The sequence below is a fragment of the Delphinus delphis genome, chromosome 2 (assembly GCF_949987515.2).
Source record: "Delphinus delphis chromosome 2, mDelDel1.2, whole genome shotgun sequence".
In the NCBI taxonomy this organism is placed as follows: Eukaryota; Metazoa; Chordata; class Mammalia; order Artiodactyla; family Delphinidae; genus Delphinus; species Delphinus delphis.
The window spans coordinates 92,569,361-92,593,854 of record NC_082684.1 but is presented as its reverse complement, the minus strand read 5'-3'; the positions used below and the strand labels follow the sequence as shown (position 1 = coordinate 92,593,854).

Sequence of the window (24,494 nt, the reverse complement as noted above, 5' to 3'; positions counted from 1 at the left end):
TTTTTATCCTTCAATTTGTTAAGTTGGTGTATCACACTGATTGATTTGTGGATATTGAAAAATCCTTGCATCCCTAGGATAAATCCCACATGATCATGGTGTATGATCCTTTTAGTGTATTGTTGGATTCAGTTTGCTAATATTTTGTTGAGGATTTTTGGGTCTATGTTCATCGTATTGGCCTATAATATTCTTTTTTTGTGGTATTTTTGTCTGATTTTCATATAAGGGTGATTCTGGCCTCATAGAATGAGTTCAGAAGTGTTCCTTCCTCTGCAATTTTTTGGAATTGTGTGTATATTAAATAGCCATGTGTGACTATTTAAACTTATACTTAAATTAATAAAATCAAAGATAAGTAAAAATTTGGTTCATCACTTACACTAGTCACATTTTAAGTGCTCACTAGCCGTGTGTGAGTGTTGTCCAGTACAGATATCAAACATGTCAATCATCACAAAAAAGTTCTATAGACAGCACTCTCTTGAATAAGAGGAAAAGTTTAATCCATTCACAGAACTTGAGAGATCATCTTTGGATATCAGACAGCCAGCACATATAGAACTTTATTTTACCTTGCCACTTACAGCTTTCTAATTTTAGAATTTTCGTGGCCTAAGATTATATATTATCTTGTTCATCCATTGTTTAATCCAACAAAATTACCAACCAAGTTAATTTCCCATCTGAGTTCTTAAATTTCCAGTCACACATTTTGCTTTTTTTAGTTGGATTTTTTTTCCTTTTATTCTAGTTTCGTTTTATTTGATTTTTGTTTGTTTTTGCTCCATACAACATGGCTTCAATCCGTAGTAGAAAGTGTGCTACTCTCTGTATAAGCCTTCAGCTAAACAACTTCATAAGTAGCCTAGATCTGTATAAAATTCTGATTGCCTTTTTGTATAGTCATATTTTTGATCCATGGACGCCCTTTACTTAATTCACATTGGTACTAATTTATATCAGTTACCTAAAATAACCTACAAACTCTCCTGCTACGCTCTTAATGATTCCTTAAAGGATACGATTTTTAATTTTTAAAAATATATTTAAGATTTATTTAATAGAGCATTTTATAAGCAGAGAAATATCATGGAGTCATAGTAGGATAAAGGATACATCAGGTATTTAAATTTTGCTCTTCAAAGAGAAAAGGAGGTTTTATTTTTAGTTTTAGGTAACTTTTCAAATGGAAAGCTATTCTAGACTTTGCTGAGTAGGTTTCTAAGTTTCTTCTTTTCATGAACTCTGCCAATTAAAAATGGGGGCCAAGTTAAGAAAGGTTGGGGGGAAAAGGAACATCATACTTTTTTTTAAAAAGAACTTGAGGAACAATGGGGTTTTGTTTCACATGAGTAAGTATGTGCATGTGTGTTGTAAGCATCTTGCAGCCCCCTTGAGCCAAAGACAATTACAGAATTGCTTGTAAGATCCAACCCTTTTTTCTTACAGATTCAGTTTAAATTCTAGTTAGGGTTTTTTCTTTTCTTTTCGTTTAATAAAATACACAAGACCCAAACCACAATTCAGCAAACTTGTTATTAAACTAAATAATGAAAACTTTAGTTGACTTCGGTAATCAGGTTCCAGGGAGTGGGTTGTATCAATTCTTTTTAGCCAAAATTTGGACTTTAGATTATAAACATGGCTCAATGGAAAAATAAGAGGGGGGGGCAGGAGGAGTTTTCATATTGGAGATTTAGTAAAAGTTCAGGTTGTTTTTTTTTTTAGTGTAAATATGGTAAAGCCCAATTTGTAACAAATAAGAGAAGAAAACTTCATTTTCAGATACTTTAAATGATCTTTAGACATTGAAAAAAACAGATATTCTTGCTATACATGTTATTGGTCAATAAAAAAATCAGATGGAAAAGTCATAGCTTCTTGAATGCTTAGAATTTAAGACTAAAAAGTAATATCTCAAGTAAATATTAAAAATTGACTAAATTATAATTTTGTGTTTACTCAACTATTTCTCCTCCTAGGAGTTAGGCAAGCAAAGGAGAAAATCTACTCTGTTACTACACATTCACCCCATAAAAATCACTGTCATTTTATGGCTCCAAGTGATTCTGCAAGATGTTCTAGGATTTCAGAAAATAGAAACCCTATCCTAGCTTAGAGCTGAAGTCCTATGTATTTAAGGAAAAATCACATTGGCTCCTTTAGGTGGTTGTCTCATATGTATTTGTTCTCTGTTTTATTCCATTTTGGTCTGTGGGAAGTGGGGACTAAAGAATTTCTCTTTTTATAGGAGGGACTTAGATATTCAGTCCAGTTTCCAGCAGGGTGGGTAGAGAACCTGTACTTACAAAGCAAACCCAAAATTTGTGTGTTCATTTGGAATAGCTTTGTGGGGGGAGTAGGGGTTGATGGAAATAATGGGGATGGCTAAAGTTCCTCCAAACAACCCTTGGAACTGTCTCTGTTCAAGGGTGTAACTTATAAAAATGGTAGAATCTCTATAAATCAACAACTCGTTTATCCAGCCTTATCAGGGAGTGAACTGTTACCCATAACTAAATTTTCCAGATAACTACAGCCAAGCATTTAAAGCACCAAAACTTTTTTTGTTAACTATTTTAATGAAAATTTTCCTTAAAGATATTTCATACTTCCCTGACTTCTTAAATAATATAGCAAAAAGTAACTTTATCATGATGACTAGGCTTCTCAAGATGAAATCTGTAATAAATAAATAAAAGTTCAACATATGCCAAAAAAAATGATGAAATCTGTGACTCATCTGCACTGAGATATCAATAAGAATACTTGTTCAGTAGATGATGAACACCTATTACATACCAGGACTAGTACTAGTGAAGGTGCTAAGTAATCCAACAGCAAAGACAGAAACTGTGTCATCAGTGACAGAAGCCTGCAAAGATGCTGTAGTAGCACAAAGGAGCACCCTCATCCAATTTGAGACAGTGCTGCACTAAAGCAAAACAGTTTGCTAGGCTTTAATAGTCTTTATACCTAATTTTTATAGTTCTTCTGTCTCCTACTTCAAAAACAGCCTGTTGTCCCTTCTCATTCCTATTAACTCCTTAAAGCCAAACATCATGAGAAACAAACTCATCTTTGTTTCTTAAAGTGGGGCAAACGTCCTGGCAAGTTTGTTGAATGCTTTTAGTTAAATCTGTGTTAATATTTCCAGTAGTCCTGTTCCTTCAATGTTCTAGACTATGCTATGAAAACCTGCTGCTAATAATGTATTAAGTAACGAAACTTACTAAAACAGTAACCCTATTTTACACATCATTCCACACCATATAGAATCTGGGTGAGATTCCCACAGTGGTATTATCTCCTGTAGAATAAGGCACATGTGCTTAGCAATAACATTTTTTTAGTCTTTTTTTTTCCTTTACTTGACCATATTGTGAATGTTTGACACTTTTGCAAATGCAGCATTAGAATATTTGAAGTATAAAAAAGGTAAACATTAAGCAGAAGATAACTGCTCTAAGATCAGTTTAGGCCACACGCTGATAAGTTATACAAGAATTTAGTTTTTAGGATTAAGAATCAAATGAATTCTAGTGTATAGAGGAGATTCTGGTCACTGCTTGCTGCTTACCTTCCTTTTACTTCTTATACAATAGCATTATGTGTAGAATGAGCACTTGAACCTGGGAATCTCAGGAGTATTCTGAGAATGCTCCCAGAATTGTCTCTAAGGGATATGAAGAAAACAGCAAAGCCTCCTGCAACCTCATCCTAGGACATTATTTTTGGCAGATAGGAGCAAAATTTGCCCTTGAGCCATTCTTTTTCTAAGTCACACACACCCAAGCTCTCAGACAGGGTACTTCCCTTCAAGAAGCCTCAGTTTCTGCATGTATACTATAATCAAATTGGACCCTATGATTTCTAAGGCCCATTATTTCTCTAATACTCTGTGATTCTAAAGGGAGATCAAAGACCCCAGAGAATGAATGGAGGCCTCTAGGATGTCTCTATGTCTTTGTCTGTCACATCCCAACCACAGCTGTTGCGAAGTCCCAGAATAGGATCATTTTTATTTGTACCCAAATGGCTCCTTCTCCATTTAGTGTCTTGCCATGTAACCTCCACGTAGCAGTGCACAAGAAAATGAAGTGTGAGATCAATTCAGACAGTGGAATTGGAAAACATGCTGCCACAGTCATCCTGAAGGACTAGAATATAGCCATTCTTCATAATTTATAAGCTTTAAGTACTCTGTTTTTCTACAATTGGGAAAAAATAATGGCTTTAAGTATCTGAAGAGAATAAAAATTAGGATATTCATTAACAAATATTAACAGAAGTCTACTGAAAACCATCACCATTGAGTAGTGCAGGAAAATGCTAGTCTTAGCACCAACTCCTTACACAACATGAATATAAAATTATGACCAAATTTTGTGGGCAATGAGAATGACTTTATAAAGAATGTATACCCAGTTCATTTCAATAATGACATATGTTCAAAATTAATCATTTATACGAAATAAAACAGTTCTTTGTCTCAATACTAATAGTTTATAATGAATGTGAAAAGCAAAGAAAATTCAATTAGTTCAGAGTGAGAAACATCATCTTGCTACCAAATACTTCAACATGGAACTCATACTCAATGGCACAATATAAGTTTGTAGAAGGATAAAATCTTTGAAATTCTAACAGCACTCACAGGCAAAACCCATTTTTTTGTACTTCATGGATATTGCATTTTTTACAAATTGAAGATTCATGGCAACCCTGCTACAAGTGTGCCTGTCAGCCCCATTTTTCCAAGAGCATTTGCTCACTTCATGTCTCTGTGCCACATTTTGGTAATTCTCACAATATTCCTAACTTTTTCATTATTATTATATTTGTTATGGTGATTTGTGATCAGTGATCTTTGATATTACTATCTTAGGTTTTGGGGCACCAGGTACCACACCTATATAAGATGGCAAACTTAATAAATGTGTGTTCTGACTGCTCCACCAACTAGCCGTTCCCCAACCCCTCTGCCTCTCCTCAGGCCTCCCTATTTCCTGAGACACAATATTGAAATTAGGCCAATTAATATCCCTATAATGGAGAGATAAGGAAGTGAAAGGAAGAGTTGCACGTCTCTCAATTAAAATCAAAAGCTAGAAATGATTAAGCTTACTGAGGAAGGCATGTCAAAACCCGAGATAGGCTGAAAGCTAGGCCTTTTGTGCCAAACAGCCATGTGGTGAAGGCAAAGGAAAAGTTCTTAAAGGAAATGAAAAGTCCTACTCCAGTGAACACATGAACAAGAAAGCAAAACAGCCTTATTGCTGATATGGAGAAAGTTTTAGTACTCTGGATAGACGAAAACAGACACAATGTTCCCTTCAGCCAAAGATGAACCTGCAATATTGCTGAGGTATGCCTGTAAATATTAGCAGGAAGTAGCTAATTGAACATGCCCATTTTAGTTTTAACATCTTTATTGGAGTATAATTGCTTTACAATGGTGTGTTAGTTTCTGCTTTGTAACAAAGAGAATCAGCTATACATATACATATATCCCCATATCCCCTCCCTCTTGTGTCTCCCTCCCACCCCTCTAGGTGGTCACAAAGCACCGAGCTGATGTCCTTGTGCTATGCGGTTGCTTCCCACTAGCTATCTATTTTACGTTTGGTAGTGTACACATGCCCATGCCACTCTCTCACTTCGTCCCAGCTTACCCTTCCCCCTCCCCGTGTCCTCAAGTCCATTCTCTATGACTGTGTCTTTATTCCTATCCTGCCCCTAGGTTCTTCATAACCTTTTTTTTTTTTTTAGATTCCATATATATGTGTTGCCATACGGTATTTGTTTTTCTCTTTCTGACTTACTTCACTCTGTATGACAGACTGTAGGTTCATCCACCTCACTACAAATAACTCAATTTCATTTCTTTTTATGGCTAATATTCCATTGTATATATGTGCCACATCTTCTTTATCCATTCATCTGTTGATGGACACTTAGGTTGCTTCCATGTCCTGGCTATTGTAAATAGAGCTGCAGTGAACATTGTGGTACATGACTCTTTTTGAATTATGGTTTTCTCAGGGTATATGCCCAGTAGTGGATTGCTGGGTCGTATGGTAAGAACATACCCCTTTTTTTTTTTTAATTTTTCAATTTTGTTGTATTTATTTTTTTATACAGCAAGTTCTTATTAGTCATCAATTTTATACACATCAGTGTATACATGTCAATCCCAATTGCCCAATTCATCACACCACCACCCCACCCCCCGCCACTTTACCCACTTGGTGTCCATACGTTTTTCTCTACATCTGTGTCTCAATTTCTACCCTGCAAACCGGTTCATCTGTACCATTTTTCTAGGTTCCACATATATGTGTTAATATACGATATTTGTTTTTCTCTTTCTGACTTACTTCATTCTGTATGACAGTCTCTAGATCCATCCACGTCTCTACAAAGGACCCAATTTCGTTCCTTTTCATGGCTGAGTAATATCCCACTGTATATATGTACCACATCTTCTTTATCTATTTGTCTGTCAATGGGCATTTAGGTTGCTTCCATGACCTGGCTATTGTAAATAGTGCTGCAATGAACATTGGGGTGCATGTGTCTTTTTGAATTATGGTTTTCTCTGGGTATATGCTCAGTGGTGGGATTGCTGGGTCATATGGTAATTCTATTTTTAGTTTTTTAAGGAACCTCCATACTGTTCTCCATAGTGGCTGTATCAACTTACATTCCCACCAACAGTACAAGAGGGTTCCCTTTTCTCCGCATCCTCTCCAGCATTTATTGTTTGTAGATTTTTTGATGATACCCATTTTAACTGGTGTGAGGTGATACCTCAGTGAAGTTTTGATTTGCATTTCACTAATAATTAGTGATGTTGATGTGCTTCTTGGCCATCTGTATGTCTTCTTTGGAGAAATGTCTATTTATGTCTTCTGCCCATTTTTGGATTGGGTTGTTCGTTTTTTTAATATTGAGCTGCATGAGCTGTTTATATATTTTGGAGATTAATCCTTTGTCCGTTGATTCATTTGCAAATATTTTCTCCCATTCTGAGGGTTGTCTTTTCACCTTGTTTATGGTTTCCTTTGCTGTACAAAAGCTTTGAAGTTTCATTAGGTACCATTTGTTTATTTTTGTTTTTATTTCCATTACTCTAGGAGGTGGATCAAAAAAGATCTTGCTCTGATTTATGTCAAAGAGTGTTCTTCCTATGTTTTCCTCTAAGAGTTTTATAGTATCCGGTCTTACATTTAGGTCTCTAATCAGTTTTGAGTTCATTTTTGCGTATGGTGTTAGGCAGTGTTCTCATTTCATTCTTTTACATGTAGCTGTCGAGTTTTCCCAGCACCACTTATTGAAGAGACTGTCTTTTCTCCATTGTATATCCTTGCCTCCTTTGTCATAGATTAGTTGGCCATAGGTGCGTGGGTTTATCTCTGGGCTTTCTATCTTGTTCCATTGATCTATGTTTCTGTTTTTTGCTAGTACCATATTTTCTTGATTACTGTAGCTTTGTAGTATAGTCTGAAGTCAGGGAGTCTAATTCCTCCAACTCCGTTTTTTTTTCCCTCAAGACTGCTTTGGCTATTCGGGGTCTTTTGTGTCTCCATACAAATTTTAAGATTTTTTGTTCTAGTTCTGTAAAAAAAAAAAATGCCATTGGTAATTTGATAGGGATTGCATTGAATCTGTAGATTGCTTTGGGTAGTATAGTCTTTTTCACAATATTGATTCTTCCAATCCAGCAACATGGTATATCTCTCCATCTGTTGGTATCATCTTTAATTTCTTTCATCAGTGTCTTATAGTTTTCTGCATACAGGTCTTTTGTCTCCCTAGGTAGGTTTATTCCTAGGTATTTTATTCTTTTTGTTGCAGTGGTAAATGGGAGTGTTTCCTTAATTTCTCTTTCAGATTTTTCATCATTAGTGTATAGGAATGCAAGAGATTTCTGTGCATTAATTTTATATCCTGCAAATTTACCAAATTCATTGATTAGCTTTAGTAGTTTTCTGGTGGCATTTTTAGGATTCTCTATGTATATTATCATGTCATCTGCAAACAGTGACAGTTTTACTTCTTCTTTTCCAATTTGTATTGCTTTTATTTCTTTCTCTTCTCTGATTGCCATGGCTAGGACTTCCAAAACTATGTTGAATAATAGTGTGAGAGTGGACATTCTTGTCTTGTTCCTGATCTTAGTGGAAATGCTTTCAGTTTTTACCATTGAGAATGATGTTTGCTGTGGGTTTGTCATATGTGGCCTTTATTATGTTGAGGTAAGTTCCCTCTATGCCCACTTTCTGGAGAGTTTTTATCATAAATGGGTGTTGAATTTTGTCAAAAGCTTTTTCTGCATCTATTGAGATGATCATATGGGTTTTATTCTTCAATTTGTTAATATGGTTTATCACATTGATTGATTTACATATATTGAAGAACCCTTGCATCCTTGGGATAAATCCCACTTGATCATGGTGTATGATCCTTTTAATGTGTTGTTGGATTCTGTTTGCTAGTATTTTGTTGAGGATTTTTGCATCTATATTCATCAGTGATATTGGTCTGTAATTTTCTTTTTTGTAGTATCTTTGTCTGGTTTTGGTATCAGGGTGATGGTGGCCTCATAGAATGAGTTTGGGAGTGTTCCTTCCTCCGCAAGTTTTTGGAAGAGTTTGAGAAGGATGGGTGTTAGCTCTTCTCTGAATGTCTGATAGAATTCACCTGTGAACACATCTGGTCCTGGACTTTTGTTTGTTGGAAGATTTTTAATCACAGTTACAATTTCATTATTTGTGATTGGTCTGTTCTTATTTTCTATTTCTTCCTGGTTCAGTCTTGGAAGGTTATACCTTTCTAAGAATTTGTCCATTTCTTCCAGGTTGTCCATTTTATTGGCCTAGAGTTGATTGTAGTAGTCTCTTAGGATGCTTTATATTTCTGCAGTGTCTGTTGTTACTTCTCTGTTTTCATTTCTAATTTTAATGATTTGAGTACTCTCCCTCTTTTTCTTGATGAGTCTGGCTAATGGTTTATCAATTTTGTTTATCTTCTCAAAGAACCAGCTTTTAGTTTTATTGATGTTTGCTATAGTTTGCTTTGTTTCTATTTCATTTATTTCTTCTCTGGTCTTTATGATTTCCTTCCTTCTGCTAACTTTGGGTTTTGTTTGTTCTTCTTTCTCTATTTCCTTTAGGTGTAAGGTTAGATTATTTATTTGAGATTTTTCTTGTTTCTTGAAGTAGGCTTGTATAGCTATAAACTTCCCTCTTCGAATTGCTTTTGCTGCATCCCGTAGGTTTTGGATCATCGTTTTTTCATTGTCATTTGGTCTAGGTATTTTTTGATTTCCTCTTTGATTTCTTCAGTGATCAATTGGTTATTTAATAACATATTGTTTAGTCACCATGTGTTTCTGTTTTTTACATTTTTTCCCTGTAATTCATTTCTAATCTCATAGCATTGTGGTCAGAAAAGATGCTTGATATGATTTCAATTTTCTTAAATTTACCGTGTCTTGATTTGTGACACAAGATATGATCTATCCTGGAAAATATTCTGTGCGCACTTGAGAAGAAAGTGTAATCTGCTGTTTCTAGATGGAATGTCCTATAAATATCAATTAAATCTATCTGGTCTATTGTGTCATTTATAGTTTGTGTTTTCTTATTTATTTTCATTTTGGATGATCTGTCCATTGGTGTAAATGAGGTGTTAAAGTTCCCCAGTTTTATTGTGTTACTGTCAGTTTCCTCTTTTAAAGCTGTTAGCAGTTGCCTTACGTGTTGAGGTGCTTCTATGTTGGGTGCATATATATTTATAATTGTTATATCTTTTTCTTGGATTGATCCCTTGATCATTATGGAGTGTCCTTCCTTATCTCTTGTAACATTCTTTATTTTAAGTCTATTTTATCTGATATGCGTATTGCTACTCCAGCTTTCTTTTGTTTTCCATTTGCATGGAATATCTTTTTCTGTCCCCTCACTTTCAGTCTGTATGTGTCCCTAGGTCTGAAGTGGGTCTCTTGTAGACAGTATATATATGGGTCTTGTTTTGTATCCATTCAGCAAGCCTGTGTCTTTTGGTTGGAGCATTTAATCCATTCACGTTTAAGGTAATTATCGATATGTATGTTACTATGACCATTTTCTGAATTGTTTTGGGTTTGTTTTTGTAGGTCCTTTTCTTCTCTTATGTTTCCCACTTAGAGAAGTTCCTCTAGCATTTGCTGTGGAGCTGGTTTGGTAGTGATGAATTCTCTCAGCTTTTGCTTGTCTATATAGCTTTTGATTTCTCCACTGAATCTGAATGAGATCCTTGCCTGGTAGAGTAATCTAGGTTGTAGGTTCTTCCTTTTCATCACTTTAATTATATCATGCCACTCCCTTCTGGTTTGTAGAGTTTCCACTGAGAGATCTGCTGTTAACCTTATGGGAGTTCCCTTGTATGTTATTTGTTGTTTTTCCCTTGCTGCTTTCAATAATTTTTCTTTGTCTTTCACTTTTGCCGGTTTGATTACTATGTGTCTCGATGTGTTTCTCCTTGCGTTTATCCTGTATGGGACTCTCTGCGCTTCCTGGACTTGGGTGGCTATTTCCTTTCCCGTGTTAGGGAAGTTTTCGACTTTAATATCTTCAAATATTTTCTCGGGGCCTTTGTCTCTCTCTTCTCCTTCTGGGACCCTTATAATGTGATTGTTGGTGTGTTTAATGTTGTCCCAGTGGTCTCTTAGGCTGTCTTCATTTCTTTTCATTTTTTTTCCTTTATTCTATTCCACAGCAGTGAATTCCACCATTCTGCCTTCCAGGTCACTTATCCGTTCTTCTGCCTCAGTTATTCTGCTATTGATTCCTTCTAGTGTAGTTTTCATTTCAGTTATTGTATTGTTCACCTCTGTTTGTTTGTTCTTTAATTCTTCTAGGTCTTTATTAAACATTTCTTGCATCTTCTAGATCTTTGCCTCTATTCTTTTTCCGAGGTCCTGGATCATCCTCACTATCATTATTCTGAATCCTTTTTCTGGAAGGTTGACTATCTTAGTTGTTGACTTCATTTAGTTGTTTTTCTGGGGTTTTATCTTGTACCTTCATCTGCTACATAGCCCTCTGCCTTTTCATCTTGTCTATCTTTCTCTGAATGTGGTTTTTGCTCCACTGGCTGCAGTATTGTAGTTCTTCTTGCTTCTGCTGTCTGCCATCTAGTGGATGAGGCTATCTCAGAGGCTTGTGCAAGTTTCCTAATGGGAGGGACTGGTGGTGGGTAGAGCTGACTGTTGCTCTGGTGGGCAGAGCTCAGTAGCACTTTAATCCACTTGACTGTTGATGGGTGGGGCTGGGTTCCCTCCCTGTTGCTGGTTTAGCCTGAGGCAAGCCAACACTGGAGCCTACCTGGGCTCTTTGGTGGGCTAATGGTGGACCCTGGGAGAGCTCACGCCAAGGAGTACTTCCCAGAACTTCTGCTGCCAGTGTCCTTGTCCCCACGGTGAGCCACAGCCACCACCCAACTCTGCAGGAGACCCTCCCACACTAGCTGGTGGGTCTGGTTCAGTCTCCCCCGGGGTCACTGCTCCTTCCCCTGGGTCCCGATGCACACAGTACTTTGTGTGTGCCCTCCAAGCGTGGAGTCTCTGTTTCCCCCAGTCTTTTTGAAGTCCTGCAGTCAAATCCCACTCACCTTCAAAGTCTGATTCTCTAGGAATTCCTCTTCCTGTTGCCAGACCCCAGTTTGGGAATCTGACATGGGGCTCAGAACCTTCACTCCAGTGGGTGGAATTCTGTGGTATAAGTGTTCTCCGGTTTGTGAGTCACCCACCCAGCAGTTATAGGATTTGATTTTATTGTGATTGCGCCCCTCCTACCGTCTCATCGTGACCTCTCCTTTGTCTTTGGATGTGGTGTATCTTTTTTGGTGAGTTCCAATGTCTTCCTGTCGATGATTGTCCACCAGCTAGTTGTGATTCTGGTGTTCTCACAAGAGGGAGTGAGAGCACGTCCTTCTCTGCCATCTTGGTTCCTGTCATTTCTTTTTCTAAGCGCCCCCAAATTAAACAGCTGATGCTGAGTTCTGCTATCTAGTCTCATGCCCATTTTTAAAATACCTTCTCATCCCCTATAATACAACCTTCAAATTGACAAACTTCCCAATTTCTATAAAGTGATTCCATCATTATCCCTGCCATAATTGATCCTTCCTTCTCCCTATCTCTTATGCAGCCCCCATATCTAAATATTAAACAGATTCTCTCCTATATTCCTTTGCAAAATCTCAAATTCCACCCCACTCTCTCCAAGCCTTTTGCCATTACCCCAGTGATGGGTTGGAACTTAAATAGGCTCATTTTCTACCTCTAATAGAGGTAGAAAATTTTCTGATAGAAAATCTTAACAGGATGAGAGCTACAAAAACATGAAGCTCAACCTTCATACTTTACAGATAAGGAAAAGGAGGGCCAACCCTGTCAACTACCTGGGCTACCATGGCCCTAGATGGCAAGTGCTGACCATAGTGCAAGAACTAGAGCTGAATCTCCAGCATGGCACTCTATAATCTGTGGGAAATGTGACCTGTTAATGCCAGTCAAGGAGCAATGAAGAACTAAGAGGGTACTAAAAGAAGAGCATCGAGAGAGATGAGTGAAAGACACCAAAGACACACATTCTGTTGACTTCCCAATTTTGCTTCATGCTGGCCCCGAAGAGGGCTATTTCCTGAATGTGTCCTTGAAGCCAATAATGAGAGCATTCTCATTGCTCATGTGTACATGCAGTTGTCACTACTGGTCGGCCTCCTGGGAAGGCTGGATGCTATCACTGCACTGATGTGATTTTCACCTACATAATGCACATAAACTTTTCATTAAATTATAAGTTTAAGAAACATATACCATTGTGACATGAAAGTCAGGCTTATGTCTTTTTTTATTGAAGTGTAGTTGATTTACAATATTGTGTTAGTTTCAGGTGTACAGCAAAGTAATTCCATTATATATATATATATATTATATATATATATTTCAGATTATTTTTCATTGTAGCTTATTATAAGATCATGAATATAGATCCCTGTGCTATATAGTAAATCCTTGTTGCTTATCTATTTTATGTATAGTAGTATGTATCTGTTAATCTCCCATACTCCTATTTTATAACTCCCCCACTCCCTTTCCCCTTTGGTAACCATTTGTTTTCTATGTCTCTGAGTCTGTTTCTATTTAATACATACATTCATTTGTATTACTTTTTAGATTCCACATATAAGTGATATCATATATTTGTCTTTGTCTGACTTACTTCACGTAGTATATTATCTAGGTCCATCCATGTTGCTACAAATGGCAATATTTCATTCCGTTTTATAATGCTGAGTAATACTCTATTATATATATATATATATATATATATATATTTGATCCTTCAAATATATATATTTATATATACACACACACATATATATACCACTTCTTCTCAAGCCTATTGACATTTGGGTTGGTTCCATGTCTTGGCTATTGTACATAGTGCTGCTATGAACAGAGGGATGTGTGTATCTTTTCGAATTAGAGTTTTCATTGTTTCAAGATGTATGCCCAGGAGTGGGATTGCTGGGTCATGTGGTAGTTCTATTTTTAGTTTTCTAAGGAATCTCCATACTGTCTTCCATAGTGGCTGCACCAATTTACATTCCCACCAACAGTGTAGGAGGGTTCCCTTTTTTCCACACCCTCTCCAGCATTTATTATTTGTAGACTTTTTTTTTTTTTTGCGGTATGTGGGCCTCTCACTTTTGTGGCCTCTCCCGTTGTGGAGCACAGGCTCTGGACGCACAGGCTCAGCGGCCATGGCTCACGGGCTCAGCCGCTCTGCGGCATGTGGGATCCTCCTGGACCGGGGCATGAACCCATGTCCCCTGCATTGGCAGGCGGACTCTCAACCACTGCACCACCAGGGAAGCCCTAGACTTTTTTTTCATAAAGCTTTTTTTTTTTTTTTTTTGGCTGAGTTGGGTCTTCGTTGCTGCATGCGGGCTTTCTCTAGTTGCAGTGAGCAGGGGCTACTCTTCATTGTGGTGCACGGGCTTCTCATTGTGGTGGCTTCTCTTGTTGTGGAGCACAGGCTCTAGGCACGTGGGCTTCAGTAATTGCAATGCATGGGCTCAGTAGTTGTGGCTCAGGGACTCTAAGCACAGGCTCAGTAGTTGTGGCTCACAGGCTTAGTTGCTCCACAGCATGTGGGATCTTCCTGGACCAGGGCTTGAACCCATGTCCCCTGCATTGGCAGGCAGATTCTTAACCACTGTGCCACCAGTGATGTCCCTATTTGTAGACTTTGATGACAGCCATTCTGACTGGTGTGAGGTGATACCTCATTGTGGTTTTGATTTGCTTTTCTCTGATAATTAGTGATGTTGAGCATCTTTTCGTGTGCCTGTTGGTCATCTGTATGTCTTCTTTGGAGAAATGTCTATTTAGGTTTTCTGCCCATTTTTTGATTGGGTGGTTTGTTTTTTCGACATTGAGTTGTATGAGCTGCTTGTATATTTTAGATATTAACCCCTTGTAGGTTGCATCATTTGAAAATATTTTCTCCCATTCAATAGGTTGTCTTTTTGTTTTGTTGATGGTTTCCTTTGCTGTGCAAAAGTTTTTAAGTTTGATTAGGTCCCATTTGTTCATTTTTGCTTTTATTTCTTTTGCCTTCAGAAACTGATTTAAGGAAATATTGCCGCAACTTATTTCCAAGAATGTTTTGCCTGTGTTCTCTTCTGTTTTATGGTGTCATGTCTTATATTTAGATCATTTAATAATTTTGAGTTTATTTTTGTATATGGTGTGAGGGACTGTTGTATTTCATTGATTTATATGTAGCTCTCTAGCTTTCCCAGCACCAGTTGTTGACGAGACTGTATTTACTCCATTGTATACTCTAAGTAGATTAATTGACTGTATGTGTGTGGTTTATTTCTGGGCTCTATAGGTCTGTTCCATTGACCCATATATCTCATTTTTTGCCAATACCATGATGTTCTGATTACTGTAGCTTTGTAGTATTGTCTAAAGTCTGGAAGGGTTGTGCCTCCAGCTTTGTTCTTTTTCCTCAGGATTGCTTTGGCAATTCTAAGTCTTTTGTGGTTCCATATAAATTTTAGGATTATTTGTTCTAGTTTTGTGAAAAATGTCATGAGTATTTTGATAGGGGTTGCATTAAATTTATAGATTGCTTCAGGCAGTATGACCAATTTGATAATATTAATTTTTCTAATCCAAGAGCATAGGATATCTTTCCATTTCTTTGAATCATCTTCAATTTCTTTTGTTACTGTTTTATAGTTTTTAGCAAATAGTTCTTCCACCTTCTTGGTTAAGCTTATTCCTAGTTACTTTTTTTGGATACAATTTTAAATGGAATTTTTTTTTACTTTCTCCTTCTGATACTTCATTGTAGTGTAAAGAAATGCAACAGATTTCTGTATATTTATCTTGTGTTCTGCTACCTTGCTGAATTCATGTATTAGGTCTAATACTTTTTGTATGGAGACTTTAGATTTCTCTATATAGAGTATCTTGTCATCTGCAAATGGTGACAGTTTTACCTCTTCCCTTGCAATTTGGATACCTTTTATTTCTTTTTCTTACTTGATTGCTGTGGCTACAGCTTCCAATATGATGTTGAATAGCAGTGGAGATGGTGGGCATCCTTGTCTTGCTCCTGAATTTAGCAGGAAGGCCTTCAGCTTTTCACCATTGAGTATTAGGTTGGCTGTGGGTTTGTCATAAATGCCTTTATTATGTTGAGATATGTTCTCTCTATACCCATTTTGGTGAGAGTTTTTATCATGAATGGATGTTGACTTTGGTCAAATGCTTGTTCTGTGTCTCTTGAGATTATCATGTGTTTTTTGCCTTTCCTTTTCTTAATGTGGTATATCACATTGATTTATTTGTGTATGTTGAACCATCCTTATGACCCTGGGATAAATCCAACTTGATCATGATGTAGGTCTTTTTATGTATTGTTGGGTTCTGTTTCCTAATATTTTCTTGAGGATTTTTGCATCTATATTCATCAAAGATATTGGCCTGTAACTTTCTTTTCGGTAGTGTCTTTGTCTGGTTTGGTATCAGGGTGATGGCTTCACAGAATGAATTTGAGAGGGTTCCTTCCTCTTCGGTATTTTTTTTTTTTTTTGAATAGTTTGAGAAGGATAGGTATAGGTTCTTTGTATGTTTGGTAGAATTCCTCAGTGAAGCCATCTGGTTCTGGATTTTTGTTTGCAGGGAGTTTATTATTATTATTATTGCAGATTCTGTTTTACATCTAGTGATCAGTCTGCTCAAATCATCTGTTTCTTCTTGACTCAGTTTTGGCAGGCCATTTTTAAAAACTTGTCCATTTCTAGGTTTCCAATTTATTGGCATATAATTGTTCATAGTATTCTCTTATGATTTTTTGTACTTCTACAGTATCCATTGTTATTTCTCCACTTTCATTTCTTATTTTGTTTATTTGGGTCCTCTTTCTTTTCTTCTTGGTGAGCCTGGCTAGAGGTTTGTTGATTTTGTTTCTCTTTACAAAAAACAGCTCTTGGTTTCATTGATGCTTTCAGTTGCTATTCTGTTCTCTACTTAATTTATTTTCCCTCTGATCTTTATTATTTCCTTCCTTATGCTGAATTTGAGTTTTATTCTTCTTTTTCTGATTTTTTTAAGTGGTAGGTTAGGTTGTTTGAGATTTTTCTTGTTCCTTGAGGAAGGCCTGTATTACTATGAACTTCCCTTTTAGAACTGCTTTTGCTGCATCCCATAGTTTTTGTAAAGTTGTGTTTTCATTGTCAATTGTCTTGAAGTATTTTCTGATTTCATTATTGACCCATTGGTTTGTTATAGCATCTTGTTTAGTCTCCATGTGTTCTTCTCCCATTTTTCTTTTTGTGGTTGATTTCTAGTTTCATACCATTGTGGTTAGAAAATATACTTGAAATAATTTCTAGCCTCTTAAATTTGTTGAGGCTTGTTTTGTGACTTAATATGTGGTCTATCCTAGAGAATGTTCCATGCACACTTGGAAAGAATGTGTATTCTGGGTGTTTTGGATGTAGCGTCCTGTAGGTATCAAATAAGTTCACCTTGTCTATTGTATCATTTAGGACCTCTGTTGCCTTATTGGTTTTCTGTCTAGAATATCTGTCCATTAATGTCAGTGGGGTTTTAAAGACTCTTACTGTTGTATTCCTGTCAAGTTCTCCCTCTCTGTCTGTTAGTATTTGTTTTATATCTTTCAGTGTTCCTATATTGAGTGCATGCACATTAATGAGTGTAATATCCTCTTCTTGTATTGGTCCCTTTTTCATAATATAATGTACTTCTTTGTCCCTCCTTATGGACTTTGTTTTAAAGTCTATTTTGTCTGATATATGAGTATTGCTACCCCTGCTTACCTGTCATTTCCATTTGCATGAAATATCTTTTTCCATCTTCTCACTTTCAGTCTGTGTGTGTCTTTCACCTTGAAGTGAGTCTCTTGTAAGTGACATATTGTAGGTTCTTGTTTTCTTATCCAATCTGCTGCTCTGTGTCTTTTGATCAGAGCATTTGTTCCATTGACATTTAAAGTAATTATTGATAGGTATGTACTTATTGCCATTTTAAACCTTGTTTTCCTGTCAGTATTGTAGTTCTTTGTTTCTTCTTTTTGCTTTTCCTTTTGTGCTTTGATGGTTCTTTTGTATTATGCTTGAGTTCCTTTCTTTTTGGTACTTGTGAACCTATGGTATGTTCTTGATCTGTGGTTACCCTGGTTTTCAAGTATGTTGACCCCTAACTATATCTATTTGCTTTAAACTGATAGTCATACAAGCTTAAACACACTCTAAACAATCCACATTTTTATAGTTCACTCCTCCACATTCTTTGATTTTGATGTCCTATTTTACATCTTATCCTTTTGCTGCTAATTGTCATCATAATCACTTTCACAAAAAATTTTTGATTGTTTTTTCATCTATGTACTGGCTTAAGTGATCTTCAATCCTTTTATGTATTTGCCTTTTCTATTGTGACTGTCCCTTTCCTATAGATTCTTGTTTCTCTTCTGTTTAGAGAAGACCCTTCAATATATCTTCTAGGATAGGTTTAGTATTGCTGAACTCTTTTGGGTTTTGCTTGTCTGAGAAATTCTTTATCTCTCATTCTATTTTAAATGATAATCTCGCTGGGTAGAGTTGCAGGTTTTCCCTTTCAGGACTTTGAATATATCATGCCACTCCCTCCTGACCTGCAAAGTTTCTGCAGAGAAATCAGCTGATAGCCTTATGGGGGTTCTCACGTAACTGACTCTTTGTTTTCTCTTGCTTTTAGAATCCTCTCTTTAACTTTTGCCGTTTTAATTATGATATGTGTTGGTGTGGATCTGTTTGAGTTCATCTTGTTTGGGATCCTCTGTGCTTCTTGTACTTGGATATCTGTTTCCTTTAGGTTTGGGAAGTTTTCAGCAATAATTTCTCCAAATACACTTTCAATCCCCTTTTCTCTCTCTTTTCCTTCTGGAACCCAGCTTATGCATAGTTTGGCATGCTTTATATTATCCTATAGATTTTGTATGCTGCTTTCATTTTTTTCATTTGTTTTTCTGTCTGCTTTTCTGATTGGGTGATTTCCATTAGTATGTCCTCCAGATCACATATTCATTCTTCTGTGTTATTTAGTCTATTCATTGCTTCTAGATTGGTTTTTAAGCTCACTAAGTTGTCGAATTTTGATTTGATATTTTCTAGTTTCTTACTAGAGTGATCTGCACTTCTATCAATCTTTTCATTCCTTTAGCATTTTTATCACCTCCTTTTTGAACTCAGGGTATAGTAGACTGGTGAGGTCTGTTTCATTATTTGTTCTTTCAGGGGATTTCTTTTATTTTAATCTGGAGTAGTTTCTCTGCTTTTTCATTTTACTTAACTTTCTCTGTCTCTATGAATTTAGGAGAAACAGTTATCTACTGTGGTCTTGAAGGGATATTTTTATTTGGAAGCATCCCTGTGTAGACTGTGAATCCAATATTCTGGTGCGAGGGCTGGTTTCAGTATGGGTACCAGCCACATCTTTCCTCAGAGTGTGCTAGTTGTTATCTCCTTGATAGGGGAGTAACTGGTGTGGTGTCCAGAGCCTGCGCTCTGGGTGGGACCTCCTCCTTGCTCTGTGGCTGTTACAGCCCTGTCAGCGGTGGTGTCTGCTCCCCAGTTGTCAGAGTAAAAGCCCTGAGGGTCAGGTTCACTCAGTCTCCTTTGACCTTGAGTGCGTGACCTGCTCCAAAGGAGGTGACTGCTGAAGCAACTGAGGCCCGTGGCGTTACAGCGAATCTATGCACTACCCATGCAGACATCTGCAGTTCTGTCTAGAAGCAGCCAAATGCCACATCTCTTTTCCTGTTGTGTTCATCCCAGTGCTAGGCTGTGGTGTGGAATGGGCTGGTGCTGGGGGCTGGGGCTTTGTGGCTGCAGGAATCAAGGTGGTTGTGCTGCTGCCTGAGAACTAGGCTGCCTCTGTGCCAGACCTCTCCCAGGACCTGTCCGTGCCAGATGCTGCTCCAAGTTGCGGTGTGGGGTGGGCAGAGCCAGTGAACTCCCTTTGGGAAACCAACCACTGCATACTTCTACCCAGGGGCTCTCCATCTGAGACTCAGCACTCCCTGAGCATCTCTGTGGCATCACCCTTTGCAGGCGCTGACAAAATCCGCCACAGCTGGACTCACCCCTGCCATGCAAGCAGTGACAAAGAGCTCTGCAGTCTGGCCCAGACTATACCCCAGGCCCTCCGAGCTATCTCCACTAAGCTAGATCGAGTCCTCTCCCAGGGTCTGTCTGCCAGAGATTCAGCACTTAGCCATTGCACGTATTTGTAGCCCTGCCCAATGCACACCTGATATTGGGTAGTGTGGCAAGCCAGCTGCCAGTCTCTCTCTGTCCTGATTGTCAGCAAGCCAGCACACACGCACTCCTCACAAGTAGAGTCTGGGCTTCTCCAGCCCCTCTATCTGTCCCAGCGGATTTCCCAGCAGGCAAGGGGGCTCCCCAGGGTCTGCCCACGTAGACCTTTTCTCCTTTATAGATCCCTCCCAGGGACACCAGTCCTGTCCTGATTCCTTTTTTTCCATCCTACTCAGTTATGTGGAGATCTTTCTTGCAGCTTTTGTTATATAGGAGATCTTCTGCCAGTCTCCAGCTGGTTTCCTGTGAGAAATGTTCCACATGTAGATGTATTTTTGATGTGTTTGTGGGGGAAGGTGAGCTCCACATTCTCCCCTCTGCCATCTTGATCCCCCTCCAGGCTTATCTCTTTCTTTAAGGAAAACCATACTCTAAAACCTAGCTATGATGAAGGGGTTAAAGTAAACTTGGAATGCATCATAAAGAGCAGCAGACTTCTCTGTAAAATCTATTTCAGAGAATTCCTATCCTATTCAGGATAACATAATCATCCAGACCCTCACAAACTCTGCTTAGTAGGATGGAGTATGGTCTGCTATCAACACTGCTTCCCAGCAACTTAGTGATGCTGTTAAGGAAACTTCTTAAACAGGTTCTATGGCTGGCAGAGAGAATTTATCACCGTGGCATTGCTGAGAAAGTCATCTGGAGTGTACAGAAAACAAATGTTCTTTGCCTTGATTCTAAGACCTTAATATTCAAATTATAAGTGATTGAAGATACTTTCTGAGTAGTTTAGAGTGTCATAGGAAAGACATAAATTTTATTCAAGTTTATTGTGAGAATCTTTGTGGAGCCATTCATATTTTTCCTTCTGGTTATCTCAACTGAGATATAATACTCAGGAAATTAAGGTCATAAGGTTAAGTGCCTATGTGGTCTTGTCCCAGGGACCAGATCTACTGAGCTTTTCCTAACATTCTTATACCAGATAATTAAGATTAAATTGAGTATCAAGGACATCCTTGAAGGGAGTATAAATGTGTTTTAAATGAGCAAATTGCATTCATAGAAAGATGGAGGTAATACTGAAGTGTGGTTCAGGTTGGAGAGTGGGACCATGGGAGGATAGACTCATTCCTGCATCTTGGTGACTGCAGAGGTTTAACAGCTCCTAGTTTACCAATGAGGCTAAGGTCTTAACACAAGATGAGGGCTGCCTCCTTGAGTCATTTACCAGTTGCCACTTCAGAGGGAAGCATCTGCTTTCCAGACACAGACATGGGTTAAGACCAGTGTTAGGAACACAGCCACAGGCTGTACCAGAAACAGACAGTAGGAGAGCCCCAGCCACATTAGCAGAACATTTTTATCTTCTGCCTATCATCCTTTTCCATGCAGTTAGCAGAGGTCGGGCTAACTGAGGCAGCCAACATATGCTGCCAGTCACCTCCAGAGCCTCTCAGAAGTCAAGAGACTTTGAAGTATATGTAGAAATGAAGAAATGTCTAAACAGAGTTACAAAATGTACGTTTAAAATTTTACATTTAACAAATTGCTGCCTGTAAAGCACACCAAAAAAACATGAAAATAGTAATTATGGGACTTACGAAACTACTAAGTCCTTGTGCACTATGGATGGTGTGGTCCAGATAATGGGATATAAGTTTAAAGTAGTCAGATGGGTATTGTCTCCTTTTGGTCCTTTCAGTGCAACGCCAGACGTAATATTCGTGTTTATACTTGAGACCCTTCATGACTGGGAAGCCCAGGCGAGATGGCTCCCTGAGTCCCCCTGTGAAGGATACTGTTAACCTCTCTCAAGTTTTCCTAGTTGAAAATCTTTCCTTAACCATAAGCCTATCACGCCACCTGCTCCAACTTATTGTGATATTCTAAAGGAGGCAAAAAGACAATTTGCAAACAACCAAAAGGATTTTAGAATGTAAGTTGACTCCATACTATTGATAAATATAAAATCATAGAATTCTTTAGAGCTGTAAGCAATCATAGAAATTATCTACAACTAACCTTCTTATTTTACTGACGAGGAGAATCGCCTCTGAGCATCTTATAGACTCGGAGATTCTTTTCAGGTAGGTGTCAAGAATGTATGTTGTAACCACGGAGACACGGCACATGTCAGGGATTGAAAAAAGGAAGGGAGCTTTTCCTGTGGTCTGGGTGGGGGGATGCACCCCAACGTGGAGAGACCAGGAGAGAGTTCCCAGGAAGAGAGATTGGAGTATTGTTCATTTACAAAGATAAGCCCTGGAAGAACAGAAAGGCTGTCTGTAATAGAAGGAGTTCCTTGTAGCTGGGGTGGCAGCAGGGGTGATATGGAGGAAAGCAAGGCAAGGAGTTCTTTTCGGAAATGTTTTCTTGGGGAAACATTTTAAGTTTTTTGTGCTTAACTAAAATAATTACTCTTGGCCAGTTATGGTATTCTTATGTGCCAGGAAGTGAGAAATGGCTTAATGAGGATGTCCATCGATTTTTATGAGGACAAATTGGCAGGGTCCAATTCTTCTGTCTGTGATATCAAGGTCACTGCCTAGCTGTCTTATTGCCTTAAAGGGGAGAAAGGATGGGCATCCTACCCTTTGGGTACCTGATGCTGTTCCGGAAACACATCAAAGAGAGGTAAACAGAAGAGCAGCCAGCCTTATCCTATCCAGCAGGCAGGACAGAAGTCTGAGCCTCTACTTTCCCCGGGGCCCCATTCCCCTCCCACTGACATACACACATGCGCATGCACGCACACAGACACACACACAGAGCCCTTAGATTTCCTATTGTCACTGGGAAGAACAGGGATGGGCACCTTGTAAGAGGGCCCATGTGGGAACAGCAAGGTGGAGTCCAGGCTGTACTCAGCTGACATGGGTGATGCCTTTGGCACATGTTTATAAGGAGCAGTGTGCTGGGGGATTCCTCATACCACGTGGTGCATTGGGAGGGGTTGCTGAAGAACTGTTTTGTAATGGACCTTTACTGATATGTGGAAGGCAGCAAATTGTTGATTTATTCTTTCTCAATGAGAATTGCCTGCTTTATTTTAAAATTTAACTCCAAACTTTGACTTTATAGAGAAAAGCACCTAATTAATGAAGAAATAAAACTCCTAAGACAGCGACAGGAAAAAGTTGACAAGGAGCTTCATAGGTTTGTTTCTTATTCAACTCATAGTGCTTAAAAACATTTTAATTGAACAAATGTGTTGCATAAACCACAATAGGTTTAATATGTAAAAATTCATTAACTGGAATATCTGCAGAAGTTTTCTACTCCGTAGTTCATCTAGAGTAACACTAACTTTTTTATCCACATTATCACTTACTCTAATTTAATTAATTGCTAAACATTATCATCATCTCCTTTTACTCTACCAGACATAGGACTTAAGCTGAGGGCCTTTTAAATATAGACTCATAACCATGGGAAGATGTAAACTAGAAAAACAACCTATTTAGCTGGTCTCAGGCTAGTTCTTTGTCCCTTTCTGCCCCTGCTGCTTCCCCTATACATATAAACATTGTACCCCACTGAAACAAGGAAAGTTGGGCATATTTGTTTATTTTATTACAGTATAAAAAACAAAACTATAAAGTGTTGGGACTAACCCACTTCTTCCAGTACATCCACATAGGCAAGAATAAATGTCAGATGAGTATAGCCCTTCAAATAAACCCCTGTGGGAAACCACAATTTTGTGCCAGTCATGCTGCCATACTTCTAATTGCTATTTTGGAATTTATAAAGCTAGTCTCCCAGTCACATAAGAAAATGCAACTCATTACTTTAAAATCTTACTGCATTTTTCACTAAAAATTTTATCACCCAGCTTTCCCCTTCACAACATAAGATCTGACTCCAGATGACTTTTACAAGTTCCCAAAAATCAAATCTATAGAGGACAGGATTTCTCACCACTCAAGATATGCAAAAGGATGCAGACTGGTTTTCAGAGCAACTCACAAGAAGCAGTCAAATATGTTTTATGCGATGGCACATTGCTGGAGAAAGTGAAGGGGAAAAGACTCATTTGGGTATATAACTCCCACGTCCCTGTTAAATTTATAGGCACAGTGTCCAAGTTTCTATCTGTAATCTTCAAAAAAAGATAGTCATGGAAAGGAAAGATAGAAAGATGGGAGACTGGGTAGTGGTGATGCTTGCAAAGCTTTGTGAATATACTAAAACCTACTGAATTGTATACTTTGAAAGGGTGGATTTTAGGTTATGTAACATATCAACAAAGCTGTTATTAAAAACAAAAGAAGAGGGGAACTGTAAATTAAAGTGGGTTGGAAAATGTAAAATAGATAGCTAGTGGGAAGCAGCTGCATAGCACAGGAAGACCAGCTCGGTGCTTTGTGACCACCTAGAGGGGTGGGATAGGGAGGGTGGGAGGGAGATGCAAGAGGGAGGAGATATGGGGATATATGTATATGTATAGCTGATTCACTTTGTTATACAGCAGAAATTAACACACCATTGTAAAGCAATTATACTCCAATAAAGATGTTTAAAAACATGATACAATAAAAAAATACAATTACTCTAAAAAAATAAAAGTGGGTTGGAAGATGGAT

General features: G+C 38.0%; 1 protein-coding gene across 5 annotated transcripts in view; it reads left to right on the top strand.

Annotated features, from left to right (window-relative positions):
* Positions 1-24,494, top strand: part of FAM227B (family with sequence similarity 227 member B) — a 279,436-nt gene that overhangs the window by 229,349 nt on the left and 25,593 nt on the right. The window contains exon 13 of one of the 5 annotated variants that reach the window (XM_069540462.1): positions 21,767-21,844. The exons of the other annotated variants lie outside the window; for them this stretch is intronic. Coding sequence (XP_069396563.1) covers positions 21,767-21,844 — 78 coding nt within the window. The remainder of the gene's footprint in view (positions 1-21,766; positions 21,845-24,494) is intronic. 5 annotated transcript variants of the gene reach the window in all.